The sequence below is a fragment of the Paramormyrops kingsleyae genome, chromosome 20 (genome assembly GCF_048594095.1).
Source record: "Paramormyrops kingsleyae isolate MSU_618 chromosome 20, PKINGS_0.4, whole genome shotgun sequence".
NCBI classification, from domain to species: domain Eukaryota; kingdom Metazoa; phylum Chordata; class Actinopteri; order Osteoglossiformes; family Mormyridae; genus Paramormyrops; species Paramormyrops kingsleyae.
This window is the reverse complement of record NC_132816.1, coordinates 14,931,858-14,945,358: the sequence shown is the minus strand read 5'-3', so window position 1 is coordinate 14,945,358 and position 13,501 is coordinate 14,931,858. Positions and strand designations below refer to the sequence as shown.

Sequence of the window (13,501 nt, the reverse complement as noted above, 5' to 3'; positions counted from 1 at the left end):
CCAGTGCCACCCGCCTCATCGTTTCTGCTACCCCTCTCCTTAGCTGCTGTATGTTGTCTCGCACCTCTTCTGCGATGTGCGAGTCCTCGGACGGGGACATCTCTTCCAGGACATCCCTTGCCTGGGTAGCAATGGCTCAAGCTGCGGGGTCGTTCTGAACCTTGGGCTGACGGAGCCAGTAGATCACCTCGTCCACCAGGCTGAGGTATTCTTCCTTTGTGGAGAGGTGTCTTTTTGTATCGTAGCATGGTTCATGAAGCAGGGAAGCAGACAAAGGGAGTCGTGAAGTCGAGTGAACACGAGAGTTTATTTGGGAGAAACACACTCAGGAATACGAAATGACGTTGCAGACATTAATGACCGGACTAACTACAGGCACACAGACGCAGACTTAAATACACCAAACTAATCAACACAACTAGAGACAGCTGAAAAAGCATGGATTACACACGAGGCAAATAAGGGGACGTGACACACAGGAGGATCGGAACGATCAAGGCATGACAATATTGATGAAGGCTAATAAATTAAGGGTCCTTCTGCAATTAAAATAATGTAACTTTCTAGAGCTATGGGACTTAGAAAATAATGTGCATAAGATGTATGACAAGTGGTGAAGTTTTATTTTTATATTTAAAAAAAAAAAAAAAAAAGTTGTTAGAGCATACATGTTTTTGGTTTAACTGCCCAGTTTTTTCCAATTGGTGGGAAATTTATAAGCTTTTAAAGCTGAACTGGAAAGGTCTTGATTTTTGTCAGTGATAAAAATAGCAATTTTACAACTTGGTAAATTGGGACCTAGAGCATATGAAAGTTCAGGCCATTAATGACTGTCATGAGACTCAGAATTCCAGAGTGAGGTTTTTTTTTATTCAGACTCAAGTTAGCCAAGTTAGTTTCAGTCATCTTTCATTTATTCTAACATATGGGCAGTTTCAGTTAATCATTTGCTATTTGGCCTGGATGAGGCTCCAGCCCCCCATTTGAAAATATGACGGATTGTGGGGAATAGAGACCATGGAGTCCCACTACGACAATATAATTATATATAATCCCACCTAGGAAGACCCAAGGGATCTGACAGGGGTATTGAGAATAAGAGATAATGTGAGGTTAGCAGGCTAATGTGATGCAATACCTGGGCAATGTGTTTGGTAGTTATAGGTTAATCTGGTTACAATTTTAGAGGAGGCTGATGGAACGTTTTCAGAGATACCAAGTTAAAATAAACCTAGAAAATCAGTGACCTAGAGGGCTGCTACTGATATTTCTGTCTAAAATTCAGGTTATTGCAGTTTCAGCTGGGCATAACCCACCCCCCCAAATTTTTTTTTATAAAAAATACATTAAAATGTGAGTCTGCTTTCCAAGACATTCTCAACATATGGAACCACTACTCTAGAGTCCTGACTTTGAACACACTGTCACTATTCAAAGGGATGCATCTAGGCAAAGCCTTTGAGCAATTCTTTTACATCCTTGTGACATTTTAGAAAGTTACCTACACCTGCAACCCCGCAAAATGTTTGATATGCACCAGAGCAAAGAGTTCAGGTTGGTAAGGAATAAACTGTAGGAAAACCATGTGTAATAAGATCTGTGTTAAAGGGTACTGTTATAATACAATTGTAAGGAAAGTTCAAGGAAAGATGCATTTGATGTATGTGGTTGTGGCAGAAACCTAAAGGAGAAACGTTTACCTGCTGCAAGGTCCAAACACACTCAGGCGTGCCCAATTAAAAGGACTTTTGGAGGAGTGTTTCGGGGGTTACACGGAAGCAGTGCCCTGTTGATGAGATAGGTCAGCTATGTTTTTTTTACATAAAAAATGCCTTTTTGTGCCTGGAAAACATTCTGTAATGTGCTTTTTTTTTTATCTGTGTATATGTGTTTCTAGAATCACCTCTATATAGCTTTTTTAACATGATGTTTATGGCGCTGTTAGCACTTTTAGTTAACAACTTCAGTCATTTGATGCCATCATAATACATTCAGAATACAAATGCATATAAGATCATATTATGATGTAGGACTGGGATGCCAGTTCATCACAAACTACTGACACTCGGATACAGGAACCAAATACAGGCTAAAAGCCTGTCATGTACCTGAACTGCATGTGTTTCGAACCCAGAACCTCTGAGGTACAAATTCATGCAGCTGAGACACTGCAAATATGCAGTGCGAAATGTAAAAACATCAAAAAGTGATAATACAGCAGAGAGAAAGAGACAATGCATCCCTGACAAGAAAAACTAATAGCTCTTTCATGCATGAGAGGGGATGAAGTAAATTATATTGATTCAATTTAAGACAACACGATTACTCTTGCAATAAATGAATGCACCTTTTCCTTAATTTCTGTGCCTCACAGAAAAAAAATGGAAGGACTCGGATTTTTTATTTTTTTTTTGGAATAGATTTCTTGCAATAAAATTAATTTTATTTTCATCACAGAAGTTACAAATATATTTCGTCCAGATTTAGATTTCAGATCTAAGACGATTCATAATGTTACACAGAAATGGACGGGATGTCATATAATGCACTCTGATGAATGTTCAAGTTGTCTTTCTATCAACTGAGAGTTCTGCTATTTAAATGGGAATTCTGCAATGTTACATTAACATTGATAGAGCGATATCGGTCACATTTTATTTATTGTGAGCTCAGTAGTATCCATACAGGCAACATTTTTTGTGTGATTTACTACTTCATTTTCATAGGGATGCATTTTGAGTAACACAATAAAAATATGCAAGAATTTTCTGTTCTCCAGAAAGTTACTAATGTGTTGTTGGATAGCTAGGTAAACTCCACCTTGGTTCCCAAACCTCTCCGTTGGGACACAGCCATTTTTTTTATTTGTTAATTAACTGAGCTGGTGAAGTTGTTTAACGTAATTAGTTAACTCAATGGGACATTGATTAGCCAAACAAGGTGGGGTAGTGGTCAAATCAAAAAATACATTGCTGTATTGGATGGTTGGTGCAAAAGTGTGGTGATTTTAGGAGAGGTTTTGAAATGGCTAAGTTGACACACTGTGACAGACATAATATCACAGTGTTACACCAACATGAAGATCATTTTAAACATTTTCTATGACTAAGACTTTTGTACGGTACTCTATTTTTTTCTACTTGATGATCATCATGAAAAAGTATTAATTTACCCCACAAAAATGTTGCATTCCATGCTTGGTTTGATTTGAAAGGCAGAGTAGAAGAGATGAAAAGAAATGAATATGACTGTCAATCAATCTATGTTTACAATGAAAAGTCGACTTTTGACTGAATCTTTTACTCTTTTGCTATCAAAAAATCCTACCAGTGCATTTATTTCACATTTCATTGAAGGCCAGAATCACAAGAAATTGACAACTTAATACACAGACTTCTTGAAGTATAAGCATTATGCTGGTCTGGGCACTGAAAGGGAAAACCATGGATTCGAAGCAATAATTTTAGAGGTTATTTTGCATTTTCAGAGTTCTCAGATTTAAGTAAAAATGATAAGCTGTTTCTAGTTGTTTTCATTAGCCCTCTGTATTTCGTCTGTGTTTGTTTGTTTCCCCAGTCCGGTCATTGTATTGTCTGTGTGCAGTTTGCCTGCCTTACCTGTAATTAAACCCTGTATTCCCCGATACCCTGACGTCTGCGCCTTTGTCTCCGTTCCGTCCCCGCTTGGCACAATATTATTATAGTTAAATGTATTAATGGTTTATTGTTAATATTAAAATAATGAATAATAAATCTTTATTTTTAAATGTATTGTATTATATAATAATGATACTGTTACTGTCTGTCATTGTCTAAATGTATTTTTTCTGTCTAAATATATGTATTCAGTTAGTGTAAATATGCACGGTGCTATCACAGCGAATGCGTGGCTGAGACTGAAGCTTTACGCTGAGAGACGTGCCTCATGACTCATTTCCCTGCGTGTACAAGCTATCTTAGGTCGGCGTTCACGGTTTGACTTCTGAGATTCAGATCGAGCTCTAGGTAATTTTTTTCCGAACTGGTTGGTTCGACTTTTAAGAAATTTGAGTTCTAATGAGTTCGAGAACTGAGGTACCACTGTATACAGCAGGGGTGGCCAACCAGTCAGAGACTAAGAGCCACATTTTTTACTGTGGTACCGCAAAGAGCCACATCATACACATGGGCACATATGAACATCACCCATCCCTTCCTCTCTCACACACACACACCTCTGCTCAGTCAGATTTATTGTAAATGTCACACACCAACATCATAATGACAGAAATTGACTCCTACAGTACTAAAACCACAGGCCAGTCATTTTCAACAATGAACATTGTGTGCACTGTCTCACACGCACAAACTCTCAGTTCAACCAAGTCCACAAACAAAAATATAATAATTTACAATAGCGTTTCTTTTACTATGCATGTTACTTAGTGGGACTTCTGGCATTCCTTGCCTTGAACAATCCTCTTCAAATCTGGCTTGTATTCCGTTGTTGCCACTCGAAGCAATTCTTTCACATGGGTGTCAGTCAGAACAGATCGATGCTTTGATTTCACGTGTTTCAGGGTAGAAAACACAGACTCACAGACGTATGTTGACCCAAACATTGACAGTATCTTAAGCGCAGCCCGTTTGGCATTGGGATATTTTTCCATTGGCACACTTTTCCCAGAACTCAATGGTCCCTTCCCTTAAAGCAGGTTTCAGTTGGTCCTCCTCACAAAGATCGATCATCTCCAACTCAGCTGCCGCCTCATCTGTGACTAGCGGAGCTTTCAAACAGTCCATCTCCGCATTAAATGGGTCGACGAGGAACGTAATCTGTGGCCTTTTCAGTTGTAGATCACGGAACTGGGTCACAAAGCTTTCGTGCAGGTTTTCAACCAGTGTTGCATATCTGGCTCTTTGCTTATTCAGGGTGGCGCTGGTGACTTGCCCGCTGGCTTTTAGCAGAGTGGGAAAATGCGTTAAATCTCCCTTTTGAATATGCGCCTTGAACAACTTCAGTTTGTTGACAAATGCAAACACACTTTGCACCAGGTCAGGCAGCATTTTTAACTTACCCTGAAGGGTCAGGTTCAGCCTGTCCAAGTGACACAGCATGTCGACCAAAAAGGCCAGATCCATAATCCACTTGAGGTCCGAGAGCTCGGGATAGTCCTTGTCCTTCTCTTCCATTAACAGTTTCACGGCATCCAAAAGGTCAAAGAAGCGAGAGAGTACCTGACCTTTTGACAGCCACCTCACAGTGCAGTGCAGCGGCAGGTCACCTGGAAGCCCTTGGTCCAGCTCAGCGATGAGATTCTTGAATTGCCTGTGGTTAAGCGCAAGTGTGCGGATGAAGTTGACGATTTCCATCACAGGCTTCATGACGTTGTCTAAATTCAATGATTTAGACACGAGTTGCTCCCAGTGGATGATGCAGTGTAAATTCCAAAACTCGGGAAATGTTTGGTCAGCTTTGCACAGCCCCACAAGCCCGTTCACAGATCCGATCATGGCTGGTGCTCCATCCGTGGCTATTGCAGTTAGTTTCGGAATGGGCAGATTTGCTTTTGCAAATGCAGCCATCATTGTTTCTTTCACATCTATGCTACGGGTTCTATCTTTTAATGGCACAATATCAAGGAGTTCTTCTTTGATCACACAATCGTTTGACACAGACCGTGCAAATATTGCCAACTGAGGCTTGTCTTGTATGTCACAACTCTCATCCAATGCAACACTAAAATACTCAGATGCTTGAAGGTCAGAGTGCAACTGTGATTCAATAGCCATGTTAATGTCCGGTATTCTGTGTTCAACAGTGTGGTGGGACAGTTGGACGTCTGATACCATGCGTTTTAGTTTGTCGTTTTCAGGAGACAAGATTTCAACAACGTCACTGAGGCATTTTTTAACGAACTCCCCTTCATTGTATGGCTTTTTAGCCCGTGCAATGTTCCAAGCCAGTTGATATGATGCGAGCATTACGGTCTCTGAGCACTTCATAAATTTTTGGAAAAACTGCACCTGCTTTTCTGCCTGACTTTTTAAAGTGACCAACTTGGGTACTTGCGAAGTTCAGTCCCTTTTGGAAATTCCTGGTCGATGTTAGCATGGAGTGAGCTGAAGTGGCGCTGAAGATTTGAAGCTTTGAAATGCGCTAACGATGCCTGACATATAAGGCAGAAACCGGACACCCTCAACGCCCTGGCTGCACCTAGAAATTCTGTCCATAAAGGTTATGAACAGAATCTGTGATAAAGGGCAGCCCTGGTGGAGTCCAACCCTCACTGGGAACGAGTCCGACTTACTGCCGGCAATGCAGACAAATCTCCGATGACAAGTCCGATGACACGACAAAGTCGATTATCGAACTGCAGCCTAGGGTGTCCTGGTGCTAAGTGTACATATGGACACCCTTATGCTTGAACATAGTGTTCATTATGGACAATCCAATTCCCAAATTGTGCATGCGTGAGTGAGTCTGCCCTGTGATGGGTTGGCGCCCCATCTGGGGTTTTTCCACGCATTGCGCCCATAGCCTCCAGGGTAGGCTCTGGACCCCACATGACCCTGAACAGTATAAGCAGTTTCAGTAAATGGATGGATTGCTTGATGTCAGATGGATTGATCATAGTACAATATGTATTCCTTATTCCCATTGACTGCGGTGTATAAACCCTCAGCTGGAAGCACAGCAGTCCATGAGCAGTGCATGTTCATAAGCTGATAAATGGGAGAAGCTAGATCAAAATCTCTTTCCTTACATTGTTTGAATTCCATTCCTGTGAAAGCTTAATTGTAATCTAGTATTTCAGGATGTATCTTATTTGATTTTTCAATATTTTGATCAGTACAAAAACATCTTATTGAGGATATCTTGATGACATGTTTAGTAAACATTGCTAATTGGAAAATTTGGAAAATTTGGACAGAACCTGGGTTTCTTGTCTGAGCAGTTTCTTTGTTTAGCTCCTTCTAGGAATGTTTTTTTCCCTGCATACATAGACTGTAAGATTTCTTCCCTTGAGAGGTCTTCAAAATCTACAAACAGAAATGAGCTGAAAAGGTCAAAGATTTTTAAAAAGATGAATGGGGGTTATAGAGCTACAGAATGTTCAATGATCCTGGCTTGTGAAAGGACTGATTACCTAAAGCATTGGGAAGAAATAATTCTACCAGTCATGAGCATTGAGCAGGAAAGACTGCTAAGGAATGCCATGTTTTGGTGTCAAGTACCGAGGATCAAGGCTAAGTTCTTCCAACAAATATAGGGAAATCTAGATGCAAAATGTACTATTTTTCATATGAAATGTAATATCCTACAAAAAGAACCATTCAGAAATATGTACTTTTGTGTGTATACACATACATTTTTTTATACAGGTGTGTGTGTGTGTGTGTGTGTGTATATATATATATATATATATATATATACACACAATACAATAGCGTTATATTATATATATAATATAAAAAAATGCATGGGTTAGATTGCATCTTTGAATTATACAATGGAATGAGATGTGAAACATCACCATGTGCAGGTGTAGAAGAACATTGAAGTGGGAGCAGTTTATGGATATAAACAGGGTTTTCAAAGATCCTGGAGACAATTATGATGAATGGGGGCAGCCTTTCCCCATTGATTTCACTGTGAAGGGTTATTATCTACATAGTTTATATATTTTTTTAGCTTTTCCACTAATTGAATTCCCTGCTTTTTAGACAACTTTAGATATGACGATAATAACATGTAAAATCTGTCTTTTAGCCTATTTTGGGATTTTTATTCATGAATAAATTTAATTTACCAGTAAATTATGTGTCAAATATTCATGCTGTAATACAGAGTGAAACGGATATAGAGCAGGGGTGTCAAACTGCAGCCCTGGGGGGGGGGGGCAGAGCCCTGAGTTGCTCAGCTCTTTCCCTGTTCCACCACAAATGATTCAGCTCTAGAGCCGTGCGGTAATTAGCACAAAGAGGTGCAAGGAGAGGTGTTAAATGAGGGGAAACTCAAAAATGTGCAGGGCTCCGGCCCCCCAGGACTGTAATTTGACTCCCCCGATATAGACTATAAAACACAGCAAGTATCTGCATGAAAATTTGTTTTATGAGTTTTTATTATTATTTTTTTTTTAAAAGGTGATTATATTCTGCATATTTTGTTTAGGGCTGTATATATGTGCTCATTAATAAAAACTGGATGAGGAGAAATGCTGCTAGCGTGTGATGGATTGGAAGGCGGCCCAGGATGGGCCATGGCCTTCCGTCTTATGCTGCGCAGGGCAGGATTCAGGCTTCTCTGGGATGCTGAGCAGCAAAAGTGCTTAGAATAATCATGGATAGTGATGTCAGTAAAAATCATATCGGCTCGTATTAAACTGTTGTCCAAAGTGAAATACTCAATAGGGATTCATCAATAATAAAATGTATATTTGGAAAATGTGACAGAATGATATGTGCGTGATTTGTGCGCACTATTTATGATGGATGGTTACCAGGCGAGTTATGCAGACTTTGGGATGACCAGCTCCGTAACGTTGAGGAAATGTACAATAAAGTGCTGGTGCAATAGTGATAAATCGGCTCAGTGGCTAATTATTGGTGGCTGATTTCTACTGTCATACGTCACTGTAAATGTGGATATAATAGACCAATTATAGTCTGGTGCTAAGTGGAGAAGGTGGCTGTCAGATTCCCAAATTGCAACTTAAAAAAATACTTTTCTTTCTGGCAAAGAGTCATTTGCATCCTTCTGTGATAAGTGCATAAGTCTGTAGAATACTTAAATTGTGTTTTTAAGTTAATATGTAAAATGAAGTAAATTTTTGCCAATGTAAAGCTCTGCAGGTGAATTAGATTGAGATAGTATATGAGTCATGATTTTTTTAAAAATATATATCAAGTTATGGGGTGTGAAAATTGAACTTGGGGTATGAATTTGAAAATTGTCCACATTTGCTTAAAAAAACTAGTTCACACATCTTTAATGATAAAGGAAATGGATTTTTTCCCCCCAAAATTTCCCCCAAAAGCATCACTGAGTAATGAGACTGTTTTTGATGGATGATGTCATTTTGTAGATGGTAACAAAAGCTTCTGCAATCTGATTCATATGAAGCTTCTAGCAAAATAATGAGAAAAATGTGTGTAGAAGTAAAATCTCTAACTGTAATTTGTAAACGTGTGAATTTCTAAATGAAAATCTAATGGTAAGTGGATGGTGTGTAGTATTTAACAAAGCTCATTTGGCGTTTAGGACCAGTAATTCTACAATATTTTGCTTGGTAACGCTTTAGATTAACTGCACCTTCATAATGTTTTATATTGCGTTCATAAAACGTTCAGTACACCTTCATAATGTATTCATTAAGTATACCTCAACATCCTATCATCCCTTAACAGCTGTAATATACAGTGGTACCTGGAATTTAATCCGTTCAGAACTCCGGATTGAATCCTTAAAAGTTCGAGTTCTGATCAAATTTTCCCCATAAGAAATAATGGAAAATCAATTAATTGGTTCCCGCCCCCAAAAAATTACATCTAAATATGTTTTTTTTAGCATTTAAACACAAAATGGACAGGATAAAACAATATCATATACTGTACTAAACACATCTAAGCACATTTATCAAAACAGTAATTTGTAAAGTAAGAAAATAAATGTATCCAAACAATGTGAGGTTAAAAAAAACAATGTGTCCTACCCCGATTGTCTGCTCCTTCCGTGTGCCACGCCCCCTCGTTAACCTCGTGTGGGATCCCTGTGTGATCAGCTGTTTCTGGTCGTTGTCATTAGTCCTGTGTGTTTAGTCCGCGTTTCAGTTTGTTTCCCCAGTCCGGTCATTGTATTGTCAGTCTGCGTTTTGCCTGCCTTACCTGTAATTAAACCCTGTATTCCTCGGTACCCTAACGTCTGCGCCTTTGTCTCCGTTCCTTCCCCACTCGGCATGACAATATTATAATTAAATGTATTCATGGCTTATTATTAATATTTAAATAATCAATAAGAAATCTTTATTTTAAAATGTATTTATTATATAATAATTACTGTCTCATTGTCTAAATGTGTTTTTACTGTCTATATGTATTCAGCTACTGTAAACATGCACGATGCTATCACAGTGAATGCGAGGCTTAGACTGAAGCGTTACCCCATGTTTCCGCTGAGACGTGCCGCGTGACTCATTTCCCAGCGCGTACAAGTTCTTACATCGCCGTTCACGGTTTGACTTCTGAGATTCATATCTAGTTCTAAGTCATTTTTTTTTTAGAACCGGTTGGTTCGACTTTTAAGAGATTCGAGTTCTAAGGAGTTTGAGAACTGAGGTACCACTCTATACAGAATTGTGGCAATTACTGTATATAATATAAACATTATAATTGTATAATCATGTAATGTTTTATTAATGTATATTAAAGCTGTTAAGGGATGTTAAGATGTTAAGGTGCACTTGCATGCTGCTTATGAATGTTCTATGAATGCATTATAAAGGTGCATTGAATGTTCTATGAATGCATAATGGATGCATTATGAAGGTGCACTTAATGTGAAGCGTTACCTTTTGTTTTTATCAAACTTTACATATAGCAGTGTTGTCTTGTTCTCTTAGTGCCCTCAGTAGGCTACCAAATGTAAGGTTTCAGTGTTTCTTCTGGCACCTATCCAGTCATCCATCCACTGGTTTTTAAGAACCACTTGTGAGGTAGCAGCAGGCCTGTAGCCCATCACAAGGAAGCACACAACAAGGATGGGATACTAGTCTGTCACAGAGCAAGCACATATACAAACACATGTGCATGCACACTGAGGGCGACTTAAAGACACCACTTTATTTAAACGGTAAGTCTGTGGGTTAATATGGGGAAGACACTGGAACTCCATCACCAGCTCAGATAAGAGTCACTGAACTTGCATGGCACAGCTGCGTCACCCAAGAGTACACCGCACATCCACGGCAACATATCACAGGCTTCCTCTGTGCTGACAGACTGCATCTGGTGCCATCTTTTACTTTGGAACAAGAAAACAGATGACTGTATTGCTTATCACGTAACGATGCTCCTGTATTACGTACCTTTTGTAAGGGACCGCAAGAGGTGCCGCAGTCTTTGATATTCGACCTCTTCACGTGTGAGGGACATACTGCTGCTTTGACAAGTCTTGTTTGAGGCCCTGAAAGGTAAACCAGCTTACAATTTAGTGTGAAGTGAGCCAACATCAAAAAATGGGTAACTAATTCCAGTAACTCCAGTGTACTCAAAACCAGTGGCTTCTTGTCCAGAAACCATGCAATTTAGCCTTTGCATCACTTTTGAAGTGAAACTGGTGTCCACGGTGATTGTAAAATTCATTATATTTGTAATTTTCTGCCTTGCAGTAAATGACTAAGGCTGTCTAATTACTCATTCAGGGAAAAAGGTATGGTACAACTCTGGAATATGTTACTTGCCTGTGTTGGACCTATTTATGGTCACAATGTCCAAGCCACAACCAGCTCCAAAAGATGAAAGTGCCCAAGCATTCTCTAATGAACAACCTGGTGACTTGAAACACAACCAAGAATTGGCCTGTAACTCGGCTCAACTGTGAACACCATCCAGCAGGGCAGAGGAGAGCCCAGTATTGTGGAAATTATATTAAAGAAGTCACTGTCATGATCTGCCAAATGCAAGATCAAACAAAGTTTGGGCTGCCAGAATCTACTCTTGGAAGCTCCAGTGCTGGGTGGGCTTGGAGCATGTTCAACAGGACATTACCCTGGTGAATTCTCCCCAAACGTAACATTTACCAGTTCATATTATTACATGATGATAATATACAAGATTAGAAAGTACATATTTCAAATAGTAAAGCAGTTGTACAAGGCAAAAGTTGATAAGACTTGTTGTAGTCAACTGATTCAAGTAGCAATGGGATGCAAAATGGAAATGGGATTTTATTTCGATATTGACTTAAATTGTTAGGGAAGAACAAAAACGAAAGTATAATTTTAAGGTAAACTATTACATTGACAAATCTGTTAGGTCTGGTGGGGGGTATGTATTTGGTAGTGTAGCTTATGACATTGGAATTGAACTTTACTACACTGCAAAGAAATGGAAATCTAAGCAAGTATAATTCTCTTATGTACCCCTTCTTTGATGTTGGCCTCCGTCCCCACCAGGCCTGCCTGAGTTCTAAAACGTAAATGGACGTTACGAGTGGCACAGAGTTACTACTACTTCAAGTAACAAATTTTATTGACCCAAAAAAAAAAGAGCCGCAGGCAAGGCCAAATAACGCAGTATAAACTAAACTCAAAAACGGCTGCAATTCTAATCACTGCCTCTTAGATGAAAACATAGAAAGATACGTATGCGCAGTCAGCTCACAAAAACGAAATGATTCGGCCGAAAGCCCATTTACCGATACCTGCGCAAGCACCTATGATCGAGCGATACCAACCCGCGCTACGCAGCTAAATTTCCCTCCCAAGGTATCAATACCAAAACTCAGCACAAGCAGAAAACAGTCCTCAGCTCACAAATATAGCACAAACCCTAGAGTTGGCTAATACCCGGACAAACACAATCCACAGCACATATTACTTTCTCAACATAAATACGTTCGTTACTCTACATATACACATCACATATACTATGACAGTGAAACAATATTACACAGCAAGCAAAAGTATTTTCCGGTGCAGGCCTGTTCAATAATGTTGGCGCGCTTTACTTCACCCCTAATGGGCATCCAACAGTCTTGTACTCACAACCCTAGCGAAGCTTGTAAAAGTCACACGTCCAGGGGATCCGCACTGCAGCGATCCAGCTTTGCCAGAGGAACTGCGGGCTCCCCCGGCAGCCACGCAGTGCTATCCGGTGAAATGGCGTCTCGTCGCAGCAGGCCTCGGAGAAACACTTGCTTCCCCCGCGTCAGTGACTCATATACGTCCCAAACTCTCCCCGTTTATGCTGAAGCCTTTGGGAAGTAAACCCTAATAGTCTTAACTATCACAGTTCCTCCAAATCAAAAAGAAATGGAGGAGGGAGGAGAAAAAAAACTGCGCAACAACTACTTAGCCGCGCTACACGCACTAGCCTCAGTGTAACCTCAAATAAACACCTGGTATCTCTTCTGGAGCCGCACTCGCTAAGCGCTTTGCCCCTCCGTTGACGGCAGGCTAGATTCCTATTAACTAGTCCCCAGTAACTACTCAAACATTCAGGTAGAATACGCTCAGCGCGGCTCCTCTTCCCTTTCACTCTTCCCAGCCTACACCTCTCGTGCTATTCGTCCCCCCAGCTCCACCCTCTCACCCACCATGAGAGAGGAAACCCAACAGACTAGCCCCCCTCCTCCAATCACAGAGCAGCTTAGCAATTCCAGCCCAGCCATACAGCATTACACATCCGTCCCCGCCACACTACGCTATGGCTCACGCATCCTATTAACCCAGCCTTAAAGGAACATACACCCTAATAGGGCATGGTTTAAATAAGCTGGGCTAAACCCGGGTTACACGTAT

General features: G+C 40.2%; 1 protein-coding gene across 3 annotated transcripts; it reads right to left on the bottom strand.

Moving 5' to 3' along the window:
- Window positions 1-619: 619 nt before the first annotated feature.
- LOC140581343 (general transcription factor II-I repeat domain-containing protein 2A-like) lies at window positions 620-13,278 on the bottom strand. Of its 3 annotated transcripts, none has more exons than XM_072703826.1 (3): window positions 12,746-13,278; window positions 11,066-11,163; window positions 620-6,704 (listed from the first exon to the last, which is right to left on the bottom strand). In XM_072703826.1, the coding sequence occupies exon 3, from the start codon at window positions 5,982-5,984 to the stop codon at window positions 4,611-4,613; it is 1,374 nt and encodes a 457-aa protein (XP_072559927.1). In that variant the 5' UTR covers window positions 5,985-6,704; window positions 11,066-11,163; window positions 12,746-13,278; the 3' UTR covers window positions 620-4,610. The 3 variants fall into 3 exon arrangements, 1 of the variants encoding a protein (XP_072559927.1); XR_011984424.1 differs by lacking the exon at window positions 620-6,704 and adding an exon at window positions 10,002-11,001; XR_011984423.1 differs by lacking the exon at window positions 620-6,704 and having other exon boundaries at window positions 10,002-11,163; window positions 12,749-13,278.
- Between the last annotated feature and the right edge of the window lie 223 nt (window positions 13,279-13,501).

Bases quoted from the DNA above. Each gene is read 5' to 3' on its own strand.
- LOC140581343 (XM_072703826.1), bottom strand. From the start codon at position 5,984: ATGAAGTGCTCAGAGACCGTAATGCTCGCATCATATCAACTGGCTTGG.